This window comes from Pseudoliparis swirei, chromosome 10 (assembly GCF_029220125.1).
Source record: "Pseudoliparis swirei isolate HS2019 ecotype Mariana Trench chromosome 10, NWPU_hadal_v1, whole genome shotgun sequence".
Taxonomy (NCBI): Eukaryota; Metazoa; Chordata; class Actinopteri; order Perciformes; family Liparidae; genus Pseudoliparis; species Pseudoliparis swirei.
Window position 1 is genome coordinate 12,878,559 of NC_079397.1, and position 16,973 is coordinate 12,895,531.

Consider the following 16,973-nt stretch of genomic DNA (forward strand, 5'->3'; position numbering starts at 1 on the left):
AATAATATATCTTCATACGGTGAGTTAAAAAAATGACATCTTACCTTGAAAAAACGGAGGCTGGTGCATTACAGAGCAAGTACGTCCAACGATAAGGAAACGGACCCTGGAGGAGCACAGTGCTGTCCAGCTTCGGTTTGTCCAGTGAGTTTATTGGCTTATCCAAGGAAAGATGCACACACAAACATACACACACACACACACACACACATGCACATGTGAAGTATGCAGAAACTAATACGCACACACACCAAGGCCTTCATAATGGAATCCAAATACAAGCCTTCACCCACACTACTAAGTATGGTGTGTGTGTGCTGGGTCTTTTGTGTGTACGTGTATGTGTGTGTGTGTAGTGTCCAGATCTTGTTCTTCTTAGATTGTAATCCTAAATACTAAGTTTCAGATGAGTTGGTGAACAAAGTCAGAACATGAGAGCAACCACGATGACGTCTGCCAACGTTTGTCCTCCACACAAGTGTGTGTGTGTGTGTGTGTGTGTGTGTGTGTGTGTGTGTTTTTCATGGAAGAAAATACTCTCGTAAAGGTTATCACCGCCAGGTTATATCTCCTGCTGGGAGACAAGATGGACGTCACCATGGGAACCGTCTTGCACTAATTAGAGTGGAGCAGATGAACTCTGTACCTTCCTGGACAACCTAAGGGAGAAAGAGAAAAGGGGGCAGAAGAACTCATAATGACCTCAGAGAGACAGAGACGACGCCAGAGGAGTAACCTGCTTGAAGATGATGAACTTGACCCGGCATGAATGACGGGGCATCTGGCCAGGACCATGTGACAGCTGATTGTCAGGAGGGACCTGAAAAGGACAAGGAGAGAGGTTGTGTTGGTGTAGAGCGATAGAAGCAACTTTGCTAATAATAACTGAGGATAGAAGTAAACACATGTGAAGAGTCCTCTACAATGCCTTCACTTGGCTAGGAAAAACATATCGTCATTGTAAGAGTGAGATAGAACCATGCAGTGCTTGATACCTATTGCTGAGTAAAGTTAAAAAGGGAAGAGATGGAGAGACACAGAGAGGATGCGCTGACTGAGATATGTCAGCCTTTACCGGGGCATCATGACCTTGAGAAGCAAGAAAGTGGGAGGAAACCATGAGAAGGATGGATTTTATATTGCATGGCATTAGCAAGAAAAAGATGGGAGAGGCAGACAGAATCTTAAACGTTAAGTTCCATCTAGAGGGAACGATTGCAGCAAATAGAGAAGAAAATCAAGAAACAGGAGGCTCGGAACTCAAAGAGGTCAAACTTTCCTGGGTCAGTGCAACCTCGGGTAGAAGATGATGGAGAGAGAGAAATAATGTCTGACTTGCATCCAAAACAATATGTGAGAGGGGGGAGATGTCTGACTGATGTCGAGCATAGGGGGATGTCGACAATAGAATACATTTGAAAATATGTTTGTTATTTAATATACAGGTGTTGAGGTATGATCACAACTCTCAATTCAACCCTCAATTGTGTTCATTTATTTCTGGAAAAAATGCAGAACATTTGCACGTTCCAAATATTAAAATGCGGGTCACAAGTGAAATTCATATATTTAGGTTTATTCAAGTTAAACTATCTAAATGTACTGCTTCAATGAAGTCACGATTCCAAATAGTTCTGATATTTTACACAATTATTTGTAGATAAATTGATCCTGAAAATGATTAGTTGTAGCCCTGTTATTATTTGTTTCGTGTCACTCGTCTGCTACCTGCTTTCTGCCCGTGACAAACGGAGGTGGAGCCATGAGGCGATTTAGCAGAGTGTAGCTTGAAGAATGGAACTCTTTTAAAAACCTGCATGTAAACATGTCTACCGGTCACTGATTGACACAGTCTATCTTGCGCTTGTAGAGGAGATTGCGTACTGTGAGCACATCTGGTCGGCTCCAGAGGTTTGGAGAATCTAGGCTCCCTGCTTGCAGCTATCACGCTAAGCTAAGCTAAGCTAATAACAAGCTCAGCTAATAACTTCCCGGCTTTCGCGGCATGCAGTGGTACCGAGCCTCTCATCCAGCCCCTCTGCAAAAACAGCAAAGATTTCACTGTCAGTCACATGATTTCACTGTCCAACAATCATCACATTTCACGCAATATCAAGCCTTGTTCAATACAATGTTCATATTTTAATATTACATCATTTCATGCTGGTTGTCTGTGTGTTCCCGGCCATCCCTCTGGCACACAGACATAACTCCTTAGACATATAATCTCCTACTTACTACCTGCTGCTCCCTTACAAGCAGCAGGTAGTAAGTAGGAGATTACTGGCATTATGTCTGACCTTGTGCAGGTGGCATCACCTTCGCCACGTTGCTCGTGCCAACGCCCCGTGAGAAGCAATTCACATCCACTGGAAGCTGAATATGGAAACACACTTGGCTGGTGAATAATTTCAATGTGTTCAGAGAACGACTGAGATCCCAAACAGGAAGTCAGAACATATGCTGTCAATGTTACTGACATGCAGACCGACAGCTCTTTTTTTAATAGTGTATATATAGAGCCTGCATTCCTCCATATAGGGTTTTCTATTACTCTCTACACTATCTTTGCAGTGATATATTTATACTTTATATTTTAGGGTTTCACTCACTGAATATCATTTTGGATAAGATAACAGGAAAAAAGAAGATTGCAGATATAAAAGCAATAAAACGGAAAGCTAAAATGAATATAGAAGACGGGAAGACATGTATCCACACAGACACAAAAACAACCGCGGATTGAGTTTGATGAAACGAGAGACGGGAAGTATAATTTGTTATTGCATATCCTAAGACGCCAATGAATCTCGCATCTCTGCAGCTTTTTGACACCAAACATATACATCCTGTCATGAGTGTGATATTGAGGGAGATTACATGTACACTACCGTTCAAAAGTTTGGGGTCATCCAGACAATTTTGTGTGTTCCATGAAAACTCACTTTTATTTATCAAATGAATTGAAGATTTAATAGAAAATATAGTCGAGACATTGACAAGGTTAGAAATAATGATTAATATTTGAAGTATTAATTTTGTTCTTCAAACTTCAAGCTCAAAGGAAGGCCAGTTGTATAGCTTATATCACCAGCATAACTGTTTTCAGCTGTGCTAACATAATTGCACAAGGGTTTTCTAATCAGATATTAGTCTTCTAAGGCGATTAGCAAACACAATGTACCATTAGAACACTGGAGTGATAGTTGATGGAAATGGGCCTCTATACACCTATGGAGATATGTCATTAGAAACCAGACGTTTCCAACTAGAATAGTCATTTACCACATTAACAATGTATAGTGTGTATTTTTGATTAATGTTATCTTTATTGAAAAAACTGTGCTTTTCTTTGAAAAATAAAGACATTTCTAAGTGACCCCAAACTTTTGAACGGTAGTGTAACTGCGTAACATGTGAGTCTCTCAGCTGTGGAGGCAGCACACACAGCACTGTGAAGGCACACGTGCCGGGCTGTACCATACATGACATACTCTGTGTGATGGGATGGATGGGTGAACATTGGAGGGTTTTTGCATATATTGACTAGATGTAGATGTGTGTGTTTGTTTATGGCTTTATTTTTTGAAGGGAAGAGTTATAAAAGATGGAAAGTTCTTTCTCTATCTCATATAAACAGAAATATCGGCTGCAGGACACTTGTGTAATGTAATTAAGGGCTGCATCGCAGTCTGTATAAAGAAAGAAGTCTGAATCCAGTGTACCGTCCTCATCATTACTATTCACCCTCTACTTTCCTGTGCCAAGTCCGCTAATGTAACTGCTTGTTTCTCGTTTTGTTTATTTCTCCTCTCCCTCGATTTCATTCCCTCCAAATTGTATTTCTACCTCCCCGTCCAAGCTGTTTCGTCTCTTTTGTTCAACTTAATAGTGGCCCTCTCCCTCCTGTATTTTTTTATCGCTTTTGTTTTTACTTCTCTCCCCCGCTCCCGTAGACTGCAGCAAATGCAGATCATGACACAGATGAGGGCTTCTTAAATTAGTTTTTTGTAATTACCGGTTATTGCCACACAAGGCTCTTTTTCACAGTCTGCTTGCTCGCATTAGTTGGTGTGTCTTCAGTAAAACAATCCTCTTTCCTTTGTTCTCGTCCTCCATGTCCATCTTAATCTCACTTTCACGATTTAGCCGATGTTTCATTGTTACTGACAGTGAGATCTAGATCCACTTCAAACTTGTATTGTTTCTTTTGCCTCTTCTATCATCTGCTTTATTTCTCTCTGACGAACTATCTCCTCGTCTCGCTTTTTCCCCTGCTAAGCCGAGGCACAGCGATAACAGAGAGGCTGATAAGCGAAGAAAGGTTTAAGGGGTAGGGATGGATAGACAGGGGGAGATGTGAGAGTCAGAGTACTTTGGAAATGGGTCGTGTTGAGATAGAGAGGGCAGATGAAAACAAGGCTAGGAGGGAGAGAGCAGGAGAAACAGCTGCTGTGGAAGCGGGGAGGGATGGCCATCAGGACAGTTATACGGCAAGCAGTGAAAAGTGGATCACAGGATGCTGCAAACACACTGTAAAAAAGAAAAGTTTGTGTGATGGAAAATTGAGAAAGCAGAAGAAATGCGTGCGGAAATAAGCCACGAGTCCTCGACTCTGCTCAGTGTTCCCGTACCTCCTGAACACTCTTATGATTTTTGCGTGATGCATTCAGGCTTAGTAAGTAAGTCAGTAATTTATTTCCATAGGTACATACATAACGTGTACATAGTGACAGGCATTGACAAAACAAAAACATGTACGAATGGAGGACCGTCCAAAGCCCGAGGTCTGTAGGCTCCTCTGAGATGAGGAGTTGGACGGCCCCGCCCCGAATCCTTTAACCCCGCCCCTGCCCGAACCCTTTAGCCCCGCCCCTCCCAACTCCTACAGGCACACAAACAGTACACACACATATGGATCAAAAAATAATAAAATGTCGTACAAGCAACAACAAAACCCCAGAACAGGAAAAAGAAAACAAAAAGAAAACAAAGAAAAGAAACATAGTAAAAACCAGAATGGGCACTCGGTAGAGCGCATACCTTCGCATATCACAAGATTGGGCATTGAATTATGAACATGTTGGCATTAGTTGCATGCCAATTAGATAGAAATTGACCGCGCTATGGTAAAAAGAAGATTTTGACCTTTTCATGACCTTGACCTTTGACCCGATCGATCCCAAAATGTAATCAAATGGTCCCCGGATAATAACCAATCATCCCACCAAATTTCATGCGATTCGGTTTAATACTTTTTGAGTTATGCGAGGAACACGCATACAAATAAATAAATAAATACACAGCGATCAAAACATAACCTTCCGCATTTTCAATGCGAAGGTAATAATAATAAAGGCAAATGTGAGGTACTGATAACTTAGAAAAAATAATATCACAAACATCAAGGTATGTATATAAAATTTAATTTAAATCTTTCCTCTATTGTACTGTGCCGCCAGGCTGTATATCAATACTAATAACATTTAAAGTGAAGTGAGATGGCATTTAAGGCGAGAACCAAATGCCTTGGTGGTGGATGCTGATTTGACCTCGTCAGGAATTTGGCTCCAGAGCTTTGGACCTCTACGAATGAAGCTTTTAAATACAATGTCAACTGTATGCTTCATTATTACTCTTCTTCTGTCATTTCTTATCCTCTTTCGCTGTCCATTTGGGTCCGTCATCTCGTTCTCTCACGCGGATGGAAGCCTGTTGGCGAATTCTCAGACGAGACACACACACCCATGTTTTATGAATGCGTGCTGCATCGTCGCCTTTGCATCCATCTCCCCGTCATAAACAGTTACACTCCGAGATGAAGACTTGCTATTCACCCTTAGTGTTGCTATCGTCAACCAGGCAAGTCTGAGGGCTCTCTAACGGCCCTTCTGCTTCTTCCTCTTCAACTAGTCTATTTTTCTTCTCCCCATCCATCTCTCTCTCTGTCTTTATACTTCTTTTGTCTCAATGTTTCCCTCGCTCCAGTACCAGGGAGCGTTTGTTCATACATTCTCGGCCCCTCTCCTTCCATCTGTTTCTATCTCTGTCAGCCAGGGAAGTTTTCAGCCCTATGCTCATACATATTCTCAAACAATGCTGTGGTTCTATAGCCCCCCCCCCCCCCGTCCATTTGTGAGGCCCCTTTGTCTGTCAAACGAAGAAAGTTTCGAGTCTTTTCAGTTTGCTGTATATGTGATGTTCACACATATTCTCCCATGTTCACCCTCATTTTCCCTCTCTTCTTTTGCTTTCTCCTTTAGAAAAAAACTTCTATCTTCCTCTCAGTCTTTTTCCTCAATCTTATTTGGCCTCGCCGTAACCGTTTTCTGATGTCATGCTCACTTATCCTAATATCTCTTGTTAACTTCATCTTTTCAGGTCAGTTGCATGCGACTGACATCGAATATATTGAAACGCAGCGGCACAGCAAATCAACTCCTCATCTACTTTCCCGTGCCAGTTTCACTCATTCTCCTTCAACGGGTCGGTCTCAGTCTGCCGGTCCATCTCAGCTCGCTGTCACTACACTTTCATTCGTCGGTAGATATCCGGTTACATTATCGAAGCAAAAGGTGAGCTTCCCTTGCAAATCAAAGGCAAAGTTGTGAGAGTTTGAGGGGTTTCTTTGAGACTCTGTTGTTGATCCCCAAAGGGAAATCAACCAGAGCAGCGCCTCGGGGAGGCAGGGAAGCATCATCGTGCTCAGGGACACTTCAGCAGAGTTTATGCCGGTGCCACCGCGGTGCCCCGCTGTTGCAGTGAGAGAACCTGGAGGGGTGTAACTAAGTCTAGGAAAACATACACTCACACTTACAAACACTCACACATGCTCACTCTCCTGAAACTAGACGTCTCAGCTACTCTCACCACAATGAAGCCGCCCAATCCGAGTCGCCAACCTCCCCCGAGTTAGAAATGAAACCTATAGATTTCTAGATTTCACTCGGAGGGAGTGAAACGATTCATTGTGTTCACATGCATCTGCCACATGGACTTATGTCATGCTGACTGTGTGATTCGGCAACTTGTCGGCTTGCTTTAGGTTATTCAGAATGAATAATAATGACATGTTAGCATAAAAGGAATGGACTCTGTCCTTACAGAAAAAGGTATTTTAAAAAGGTGGAATAGTGATAATGTTATCTGCTGTTGCAGTAAAGACGGGTGTTCTGTTAAATAGGACAGTGAAGATGGTTAAGGAATACAAAAGGTACGGGATATCAAAATGCACTTTTCTAGTAGACTTGATTTGAATTGGTTCTGGCACTTCTTAAAACTCCACAATGCACAGAAAGGAATATGATTTATTTATCAATGCCTGCCAAAGAGCCATTCAGTGATGTGAAGAAAACATCCAACAGCGTCGACACGGAGAACCACGTGAAATGTGACACGATGTGCGACTCTCGTACACCCAGAAATGTGTCTAACTGGCAGCTTCTCCGCCTGTCCATCCCATTTCTGCAACCTGGCACGAACATACACTTGACCTTAACAACAAACTAATTCATAATTCGCTCTTTAAAGGTGTTGTCGTGATGATGCGTTTTATTTCTTTTGCCATTACTCAAGAATTAATCTGCTCATATTGACGATTTCAGACAAATGTCAAAAAAAATGAAATTATGCTATTTCTGACATACATGGAAAGTCTAGTTTACTATTGTCTTTCTTTTACCCGCCTGTTATGTTCCCTTTTCAGCCGGGGAGGGGTTCAAAAGTAGGAGTAACTTTTTAACCCTCCTGTTACCTTAACATTTACTAACATATTTTACCCTCGGGGTCAATTTGACCCCAGCAATTAAAACCTCCAGAAAATTATTAGAATTCATATTGTTTCCCAAGTTTAAGTGTGAGGTAGTTTATGTTTGTTTGTTGACTACCTAAATAGCCCTTTAAATATATAAAAAAGTTGATATTTCTTATATGTTTGACACAGTGAAAAACAGCCTGGGGTCAAATTGACCCCAAAGAACACCGACATTAAACATTGAATGGGGTCAAATTGACCCTAGAGGTAACAGGAGGGTTAAGACAAGATTCATTCATACGCGGTTTGCCTAAAAAAAAACCCACACGTGTACAGGGTAACCCACGACTTGCTCAACCTCACGACAAAAAGCGTGAGTCTGTGCATGGGATAACACAAAAATCGCCCACTCAGCTGATTGGCCAGCTTGCCTTCAGGAACCCAGGTGCAGCAGGATTGGCCTGCACAGGTGGCAACTAATCACCCGATCGGCACCTGAAGGGAGCACGAGGGGGGAGGGGAGAAACACACAGACGCATGTTTCAGCTGTAACACAATGTTCTTAAACAAGGAAAGAGTGTACGCTTATTTTATGGTTGTTAGTTGCAGCTCCATTGTAGAGACTTAGGTAAAATTCCACGTCCCCTGTAGCACAAATGCTCAACCAATCGGATCCTTTTACTAGAAATCGGTGTGAATAAACGCTACGAGACCCAAATGAGAAATAATTAGGCCAGTAAGCCTGTCCGTGCATCTCTTAAACCAAAACATGAATCAGAAATGATGAGGGGTTGTCAGCAATCTGTTTTCCCAACATATTGGCTCGATGCTGCCAGCTCCTGCCATGCCTATTAAATGTGTGTTAGCGGTAATTGCTGCCGCTTTTAAAAGTGTGCTGTCTTTATCCACCTTCCTCAGAAATTATGAACAAATGGTGCCCACACCATGAGATTGAATAATCATTTCCGACTCAAGGTAACCACTGCTTTCAAAGCAAATGGTCAGTTTTAGTGCTGCATAATGTAATATACCTGCCAGCGTGTCTCTGCTGCAAACTTCTCGTTGCTGCATCCCTAGTTGGCTCTAATGAGACATTATCGGTGCAAAGGAAAAACTAGATGATAGTCAGTCAGACTGTTGAGGAGAATATTTATATGATATTCATCACTGGGCGAGAAATTAGACCAAAGATGCAATAAAGATGCATTAAAAACCAGATCATAAGTGTGTCAATGAAGGAGTCAATTCATTAGTAAACAGAGGTAGGAGGAGACAAGGAAGGACACAAGTGTAGGACCAGATGAAAAGCAAGAGGTGGTAGATGTAGCGATAGAAAGTATTAACAAAGATAAGAGATAAGAAAAGAGATGTTCATAAAAACTATGGCAAAGGGCCCTGCAGTGTAGGGCAATAGAGGAGAACACGAGAAAGAGGAATTTAAGAACATTTGGTGGTGGTGGTTTTCCTCCTGTATGCCGTGAATAAGTCACATGACTATTTAACCCTCACCCTCTCACTTGGATGTGTTTCATGCATGCTCATGTCACAGAAAAGGAAGGGAACGGAGAGACGATTAAAAAGAGATACTAATATCTGGAAAACGAGGGGGTCGGGAGAGAGAGAGGGAAGGGAAGGGAATGCAAAGAAATAAAGTTGCTTATCAAAGGGGAAGGATTGAGAGCACGGTAGGGGGCGGGGGGGGGGGGGGGTGTAATGGCGGCCGTGTCCTGTCCTCACGGTTCGGTTGGGTGGTCGGTCGGGGTCGGAGGCCGGCGCGATATCAGGAAAATAGCAGATGTGTGATAACATTGTTCAATATTGTGACGACAATGTGACTTTGTGATGAATACGGGCGCATATGAGCGACAGTCAATATACAAACTCATTCATACTTCACTGGAAACATCTAAAATATCACTAAACTAAAAAATAAATAAGACATGAATAATTCAATTTAGAAAGAAGGAGGAACAAAGTCCTTACCCAGTATGTCCTCCTGTCCTCGGTCCCAGCTTTTGTTTACGTTTGTGCAGTCGAGGGTTACGTAACCCCTGTACTTTATGAGGAAATAAAATAATAACACAGAGGCTCAACAACTTTACGACTCCATCCTTGTCAACAACACACATCACCGCTACACATTACCTCTGTTCCCCATGCGGTCTGATCCTCCGGGGTTTATGAACAGGTTGCTGAAACCGTCCCGAAATAAATAGTCAGGTAGCCTTTTGCAATGTGCTCATCGTGTATTTTCATATGACGGTGATTTAGCAGTCAGCACACAGCAGACACACTATTAACTAAGTAGAAGAGATAACAGCAGACACAACAGACATACTGGCATTTTGCACTTTATTCAAATCAATGCTATCTGTGTTGTAAGGAATCCAAGATTATTGTGCCATTGCAAATTAAGAGAGGTACCAGGAGAACTAACTCATTGTAGGTTGAGAGAAAAGACTCCATTGGACTCTATCCCTTAGTTTAGTGAGTGTGTGTGTGTGTGTGTGTGAACAGGGACATTAACGTGGGAGGGGTAATAGTTCCGACACTCCTCTCCTTTGTCAGTCTGTGTTCTCTCAGTCGATGTTTAATCTTCATGCACGTATTATATGTGTTTATATATCCTCAGCATCCTCCCACTTTATCGATGACTTATATTATGCAGTTGGACTTTCCATAAGGCAGTGATTTTTTTTATTTTTTAAATCCACATCCTCGCAGTAATTGGATTTCCTTTACGCTCTGCCAAATTCGATTTGATTTGATTGTATTGCCACATAAAAGACACCAGGTGAGTAAGCCGGAGAGGGAGACGGATACGAGGTTTGTGTTCAGCCTTATTGAAAGTGAGAAAACTAAACCGTAGAGGACACATAAACCTAGCCATGCGTGTGCATTATTCAATCACACCACCCAACAACACACACACACACACGAGAATAAAGACTGATGACATTTCTTTTTTCATTGCTGCTCCTGAGCACATCGCCCAAGGAAATATAATTTCATTAAATCCATATGTTTCTCATGTATGTATCTCTATATACATTGTTATAGAGGAAGTCTATATCTCAGTATTTCACTCATTTCTGTGAAGAAACGTAATGAAATTATCATTTTTCTAGTTTTTATTATTTAGAATTTTAAAAAATAGTATCAGGCTACTCTGAATGAACCACACGCTATATTCACAAGTCTCTTTCATCACCCCTCCCACCCCGGACACAAACTATTTAAACTCCTCCCCTCTGGTAGACGCTACAGATCCCTGTTCGCCAAAACCTCGAGACACAAAAACAGTTTCTTCCCCCTCGCCGTCTCACGACTAAACAATAACCCACTGTAGCATATATACTTATCCCGGCACTTCTCGCACTCTCCACTTCTTCTGGCGCTACTGTTTCACAGCTACTGTATATAGCCATTCCTCTTGTATATACTTTAAGTCACTTTCTAAAACTTCTTAGACCGTTGCACTGTTTTGCACTGTTTGTTCTGTACTGCACTGTTTGTTTTTGTTTGTTCTGTTTTGTACTGTGTTGAAATGTATATTTTGTGTAAGCACTGAGAGACACTTTACCAAGTCAAATTCCTTGTTTGTGCAAACTTACTTGGCCAATAAAACTGATTCTGATTCTGATAGATTCATAAGAACGTGTGGGGAATAATATGGCGCTGGGTTGCACTCGATGTCTTTCCATTTGAACGTTGCAAGAAATGATGATCATTCCACATTTAACTGTCTTCATTTCTCCCGTTAACCTTTCTTCGTCAGGAGTTCGGCTCATTCTTGTGGGGATCAATTAACAATGGAAACACTGGAGCACACATAACAACGAGTGTCCCCATCTTCTGTGTTTGATGCAGGAAGTGCCGGTACACCGGTGGTTTTTAATGAGAACGGAGACGCTCCCGGGAGATACGATATCTTCCAGTACCAGACCGTCAACAGGTCCACTGCAGAGTACAGAGTCATCGGCTCCTGGACCAACAAACTACACCTCAAAGTGAGAACTTTTCACTTTTTCACTGTGGAAAACAAACCGATATATTATTGCTCACGTGTTTCCGTCTCGCTGCTTTTTTAACCTCCTTTTTTTATCTCCAATTGTTGTCCTCGGGAACTGACTTCTGTATCATAAAGGAACAAATATATTTTTATTTGAGTGGTTTATTGAAGCATTGGAGGCCTTATAGCCTCGAATGCTTCAGCCACTTCAGTTCAACGTCACTTCAAGCAGCTGCCATGATTTCAAAATCCTCTGCAACTCGGCTGGATCTGTTTGAGTTATTCGCTCGTTCAGACGCAAAACTTAGCTGGAATTTTGATGCTGTCAGAACACACACCGACACACACATACACAATCTGTGCATGCTGGCACCAGAATGGAAGCATACACATGTGCATCATATGCATCCGTGCAAAAACAGATAATTGCACCCGAAAAATGGAATCCCATTGTCTTAGTATCTCACATAAACACACACACACACACACACAAACACACACAAACACACAAATATCAGTTCACACAAACTCCTTGAGCACAGCATGTGCTCGGTGTTATAAATCCACCCAGGACTTCATTAGAAAGGCCAGATGGCAGATGAGAAGACTAATAGACACAAAGCGCTTTCTGCCTGATCGACGGCCCGCTGAGAGAGAGAGAGAGAGGGAACGATAGAGAGAGGGAGCGAGAGAGAGAGAGAGGGAGCGAGAGAGAGAGAGAGAGAGGGAACAATAGAGAGAGGGAGTGAGAGAGAGAGAGGGAACGATAGAGAGAGGGAGCGAGAGAGAGAGAGAGGGAACGATAGAGAGAGAGAGAGGGAGCGAGAGAGAGAGAGGGAACGATAGAGAGAGAGAACGAGAGAGAGAGAGAGAGAGAGAGAGAGAGAGAGAGAGGGAACGATAGAGAGAGAACGATAGAGAGAGAGAGAGAGAGAGGGAGCGAGAGAGAGAGAGCAAGAGAGGGAGAGCGAGAGAGGGAGATAACTCATAGTTAAGGCACACATGAATGAGCACTTTGACAGTTGACAAATGAACAGATGCATTTGATTTATTCAACAGTCCAGTTGGGTTTGAAGGCTCAGTTGCCGATGTGGTGATGCAGCAGGTGACAAACTGTTTGAATGCTCATCAGGATGAAAGACGTTCTGTTGAACATGCAGTACTTGGACATTCATACGCAGTCACTGTGAGATGATGTTTCACAGATAAAGCATGGCCTGTTTTATTTGGGTAATTCCCGGGAGCCAGGTGCACGACAGGGTCTATGTTGTTTTGGGTGGTGCATCATGTGGGGTTGTTGTTGTTGTTGTTGTTGCGAAATCTGTTTAAAGTACATGGGGGGAAAATGGTTTCGAAAAGTTTTCAACAATGTACACTTTTAAACACACACACACACTCAAAAACATACATGAGAGTATTTCTCCTGGCAGCGATTTTTCAGTACTAACTTATGAACAGCCTGTAACCCAATCGTGTTGCTCGAATGCTGCGTGTGTTTGTGTGCGTGTGTGTGTGTTTGTGTCTCAATGATCAAATCGAGTCCATTGTCTCTGTCCCTGATGAGTTTTTACTCTTAACTAGTTTTGTTCGGCTGGTACGTCGTGTGCCCGTTTAAAACAGCAACGCTCCCTTTTACCCAGCAGCCTCGGCAACGGATGGAAGCTCAGGGACTCGGGGATAATTACAAACTCACACACGTAACGACAAATTGGAACTCACACATGTACCAGACACACTGAAGGCTTAGGGATTCACAATAATGCCAGCATGAAACGAGCGCAACAAAAACTACATGCAAACATGTTGGAACATGTGCACTCACACTCACACACACACACACACACACACACACTCACACTTAACTTTCTGCAGGTCCAGAGTGTCGCCGGACAAAGTAAGCAGATGGCTGCTAATCTTTGTGTCTCCTGATATCCCACAAGAAGGCGGGACGTTTTCGTAATGCCGCATGCACTTCACACACAATCAAAGAGAATATTAATTTGCCATATGGGACACCGAGCACACACCTTTACCGCATCGTCTCCGTCCCCTCACGTCTCCGTCTCTCTGTAGATCGAGGCCATGCGCTGGAAGGCTGGAGACTCGTCCCTGCCACCCTCCGTGTGCAGCATCCCGTGCCGTTCGGGAGAAAGAAAGAAAGTGGTCAAAGGCGTGCCGTGTTGCTGGCACTGCGAGCGCTGCGACGGATACCACTACCAGGTAGATCTCTGGAGGCAGACAGTACTTGCTGTTGGCTCCGGTGGAATTATTATATCATTCACCTTTTGTTGTTGTTTACCTTCGCATTGAAAATGCGGAAGATTTATTTATTTGTATGAGTGTTACTCGCATAACTAAAAAAGTATTAAACCGAATCGCATGAAATTTGGTGGGATGATTGGTGATTATCCGGGGACCATTTGATTAGATTTTGGGATCGATCGGGTCAAAGGTCGAGGTCAAGGTCATGAAAAGGTCAACATCTTCTTTTTACCATAGCGCGGTCAATTTTTATCCAATTGGCATGCAACTAATGCCAACATGTTCATAATTCAATGCCCAATCTTGTGATATGCGAAGGTATGCGCTCTACCGAGTGCCCGTTCTAGTTCCTCCTGTATTCATTGTGACTTCGTGCTCAAAAGAAACAATAAATACAACATTCTGAAGTGTAGCATGTGGCCCAGTTGGTAACAAACATAATGCTAAAAGTACCATGTAGCAGGATTCTATCCACTTGGTTCTGTGTGGTTTCACAGCGAGGCTCTGCATAGCATAGCAGATGGTATCTGAGTATATGGATGAACCATGTGTGGGTGTTGTTGTTGTTGTTGGTGGGGTTGTTTTCTTTTTTCAGGAGACTTTCCATTAAATAACGTATGCCATCTGAATACTTGCATTACATGGTTCACAGCTTGCAGGCAGAAAAAATACATCTAAATCATAATTCCCTTGAGTCACTGAGGATTTAGTAAATATTTACAAAACATGTACTGTAAAAATTGTTAAAATTGTCCATTTCAAGATAGCAAACCAAACAAGTCACAGTCCAGTGTGAGTCCTGCATGCATTCTGGTGATCCACTGCAAAGTGTTTTTGGAGAGACATATGACCAAAAAAAATTTATTGACTTTTTCCTTCACTTTTGGGTCCATCTTGGGTCCATCACACCAAGAAAAGAGATTTCCCTGACTTAAAAATGGTCCTGATTGTTGTGTTTTCAAAGCTGGGAAAGCCTCCAAAAGCTCTCAGCCTCACCGGTTCACTTCGGTAAACTTGATCTGTCAATTCAAATCGACAATTTTACCAGATGCCTTCCGTCGGCAGAGCCTCTAAAGCCACAACTTGTTCCATTTGTTGGAATCAACTACACGATTTGTTTGCAATGACAGCACTTTGAAATAATGGACACGCTATTCTCCGCATGCACCTGCTCTCTGACAGCTGCCGCCTGCTTACTCTGACTCTACAGTCGAGTTTCGTCCCCCTGGGTCAGGATTTCTTTCTTCCACTCATCTAAGGCAATCCAAAGAAAGCCACTTACACGGCCCATTTTGGATTTATATAAGTGGGAAGAACCCCAGAGATGCTCTTCGAGCAAATGGAAGTCATTTAAGTTGAGGGAAAAGGGTCTGAAGTTAATTACATCATGGGGACCATTTCGTTGAATCCATACGTGCTCCAATATTCAGGATATGCAAAGTGTTCCCCAGTTCAGCAAGAAATAGAGGAAACATATAATATCAACCATAACAGCAGGTGGTGATGCTTGTTTGTGCACCCGGGGCGATCAATACAATTATGCATTTGCTGTAACATCAATAATCTTTTGACACATTTACAGTACATTTGAGTAGGCTGGAAAACAGCAAAGCAGCATGAAAAAAAAACAATGACGTGAACCATAGGGCAATTGTAAAAAAAGAAGTGAAATGTGTATTATCTTTTTCTCATTGACCCACAATGGCTGAGTCTCGAAAGTAATCAACTGTTTTGATGTTTTACTGATATATATATATATACATATATATATGTATATATATATATATGTATAAATACATATGTATATATATATGTATATATTTATCTATGTATATATATGTATATGTATATGTATATATATGTATGTATGTATATATATATTTGTGTATATACATATATATGTATATACGTATATGTATATATATATATATATATATATATGTATATATACATATATATATACATATGTATGTATGTATATATATATTTGTGTATCTACATATATATGTATATACGTATATGTATGTATATGTATATATATATATATATCTATATGTATATGTATATATATACATATATATGTATGTATATATATTTGTGTATATATGTATATATATGTATAATTATGAAATGTGTATTATCTTTTTCTAATTGACCCAAAATGGCTGAGTCTGGAAAGTAATCAACTGCTTTGATGTTTTGCTGATATATATATATATATATATTATGTATATCTGCGGGAGTTACAGACACAAAACAATCTTGAATTGACACGCTCATCACGCCCCCCCCCCCCCCCCCCCAGGCGTCAGAGTTCAGCTGCGAGCTGTGTCCATACGAGATGCGGCCCGACGCCAACCGCACCGCCTGCGTCGCCATCCCCATCATCAAGCTGGAGTGGCACTCCCCCTGGGCCGTCGTCCCCGTCTTCATCTCCATGCTGGGGATCGTCGCCACCTCCTTCGTCATCTTCTCGTTCGTCCGGCACAACGACACGCCCATCGTCCGAGCGTCGGGCCGCGAGATGAGCTACGTGCTGCTCACGGGAATCTTCCTGTGCTACGCCATCACCTTCCTGATGATCGCGGCGCCGGACGTGGGCGTGTGTTCGTTCAGGAGGATTTTCTTGGGCCTGGGGATGTGTTTCAGCTACGCCGCGCTGCTCACCAAGACCAACAGGATACACCGCATCTTTGAACAGGGGAAGAAGTCTGTCTCTGCACCCAGGTGAAGAAAACACGGTGTGCCCTCTGTGTCCAGTACAGGTAGATGTATGGGTGGAGTGGCTCTGAAGGCCACTGTAAGTGTGTTCTTCTTTGCACTCGTCTGTGTGTGTGTGTGTGTGTGTGTTCACATGAACTCCTCCACTTCTTCCTCGCTGTGCTGCTTGGAATCATTATTCATCATTTATTTCTCATCCATTATTAATGAGTCATGAACTCACAC

The 16,973-nt window shown here is 42.3% G+C and overlaps 1 protein-coding gene across 4 annotated transcripts in view; it reads left to right on the forward strand.

The window, feature by feature from the left end:
* The window catches only part of grm8a (glutamate receptor, metabotropic 8a), a 219,619-nt gene that overhangs the window by 181,533 nt on the left and 21,113 nt on the right, over positions 1-16,973 (forward strand). For 3 of the 4 annotated variants that reach the window (XM_056424292.1, XM_056424293.1, XM_056424290.1), the window contains exons 7-9: positions 11,624-11,763; positions 13,839-13,985; positions 16,333-16,754. In XM_056424292.1, coding sequence (XP_056280267.1) covers positions 11,624-11,763; positions 13,839-13,985; positions 16,333-16,754 — 709 coding nt within the window. Of the gene's footprint in view, positions 1-11,623; positions 11,764-13,838; positions 14,000-16,332; positions 16,755-16,973 lie in introns of all 4 variants that reach the window. The other variant, XM_056424294.1, reaches the window with a different exon arrangement.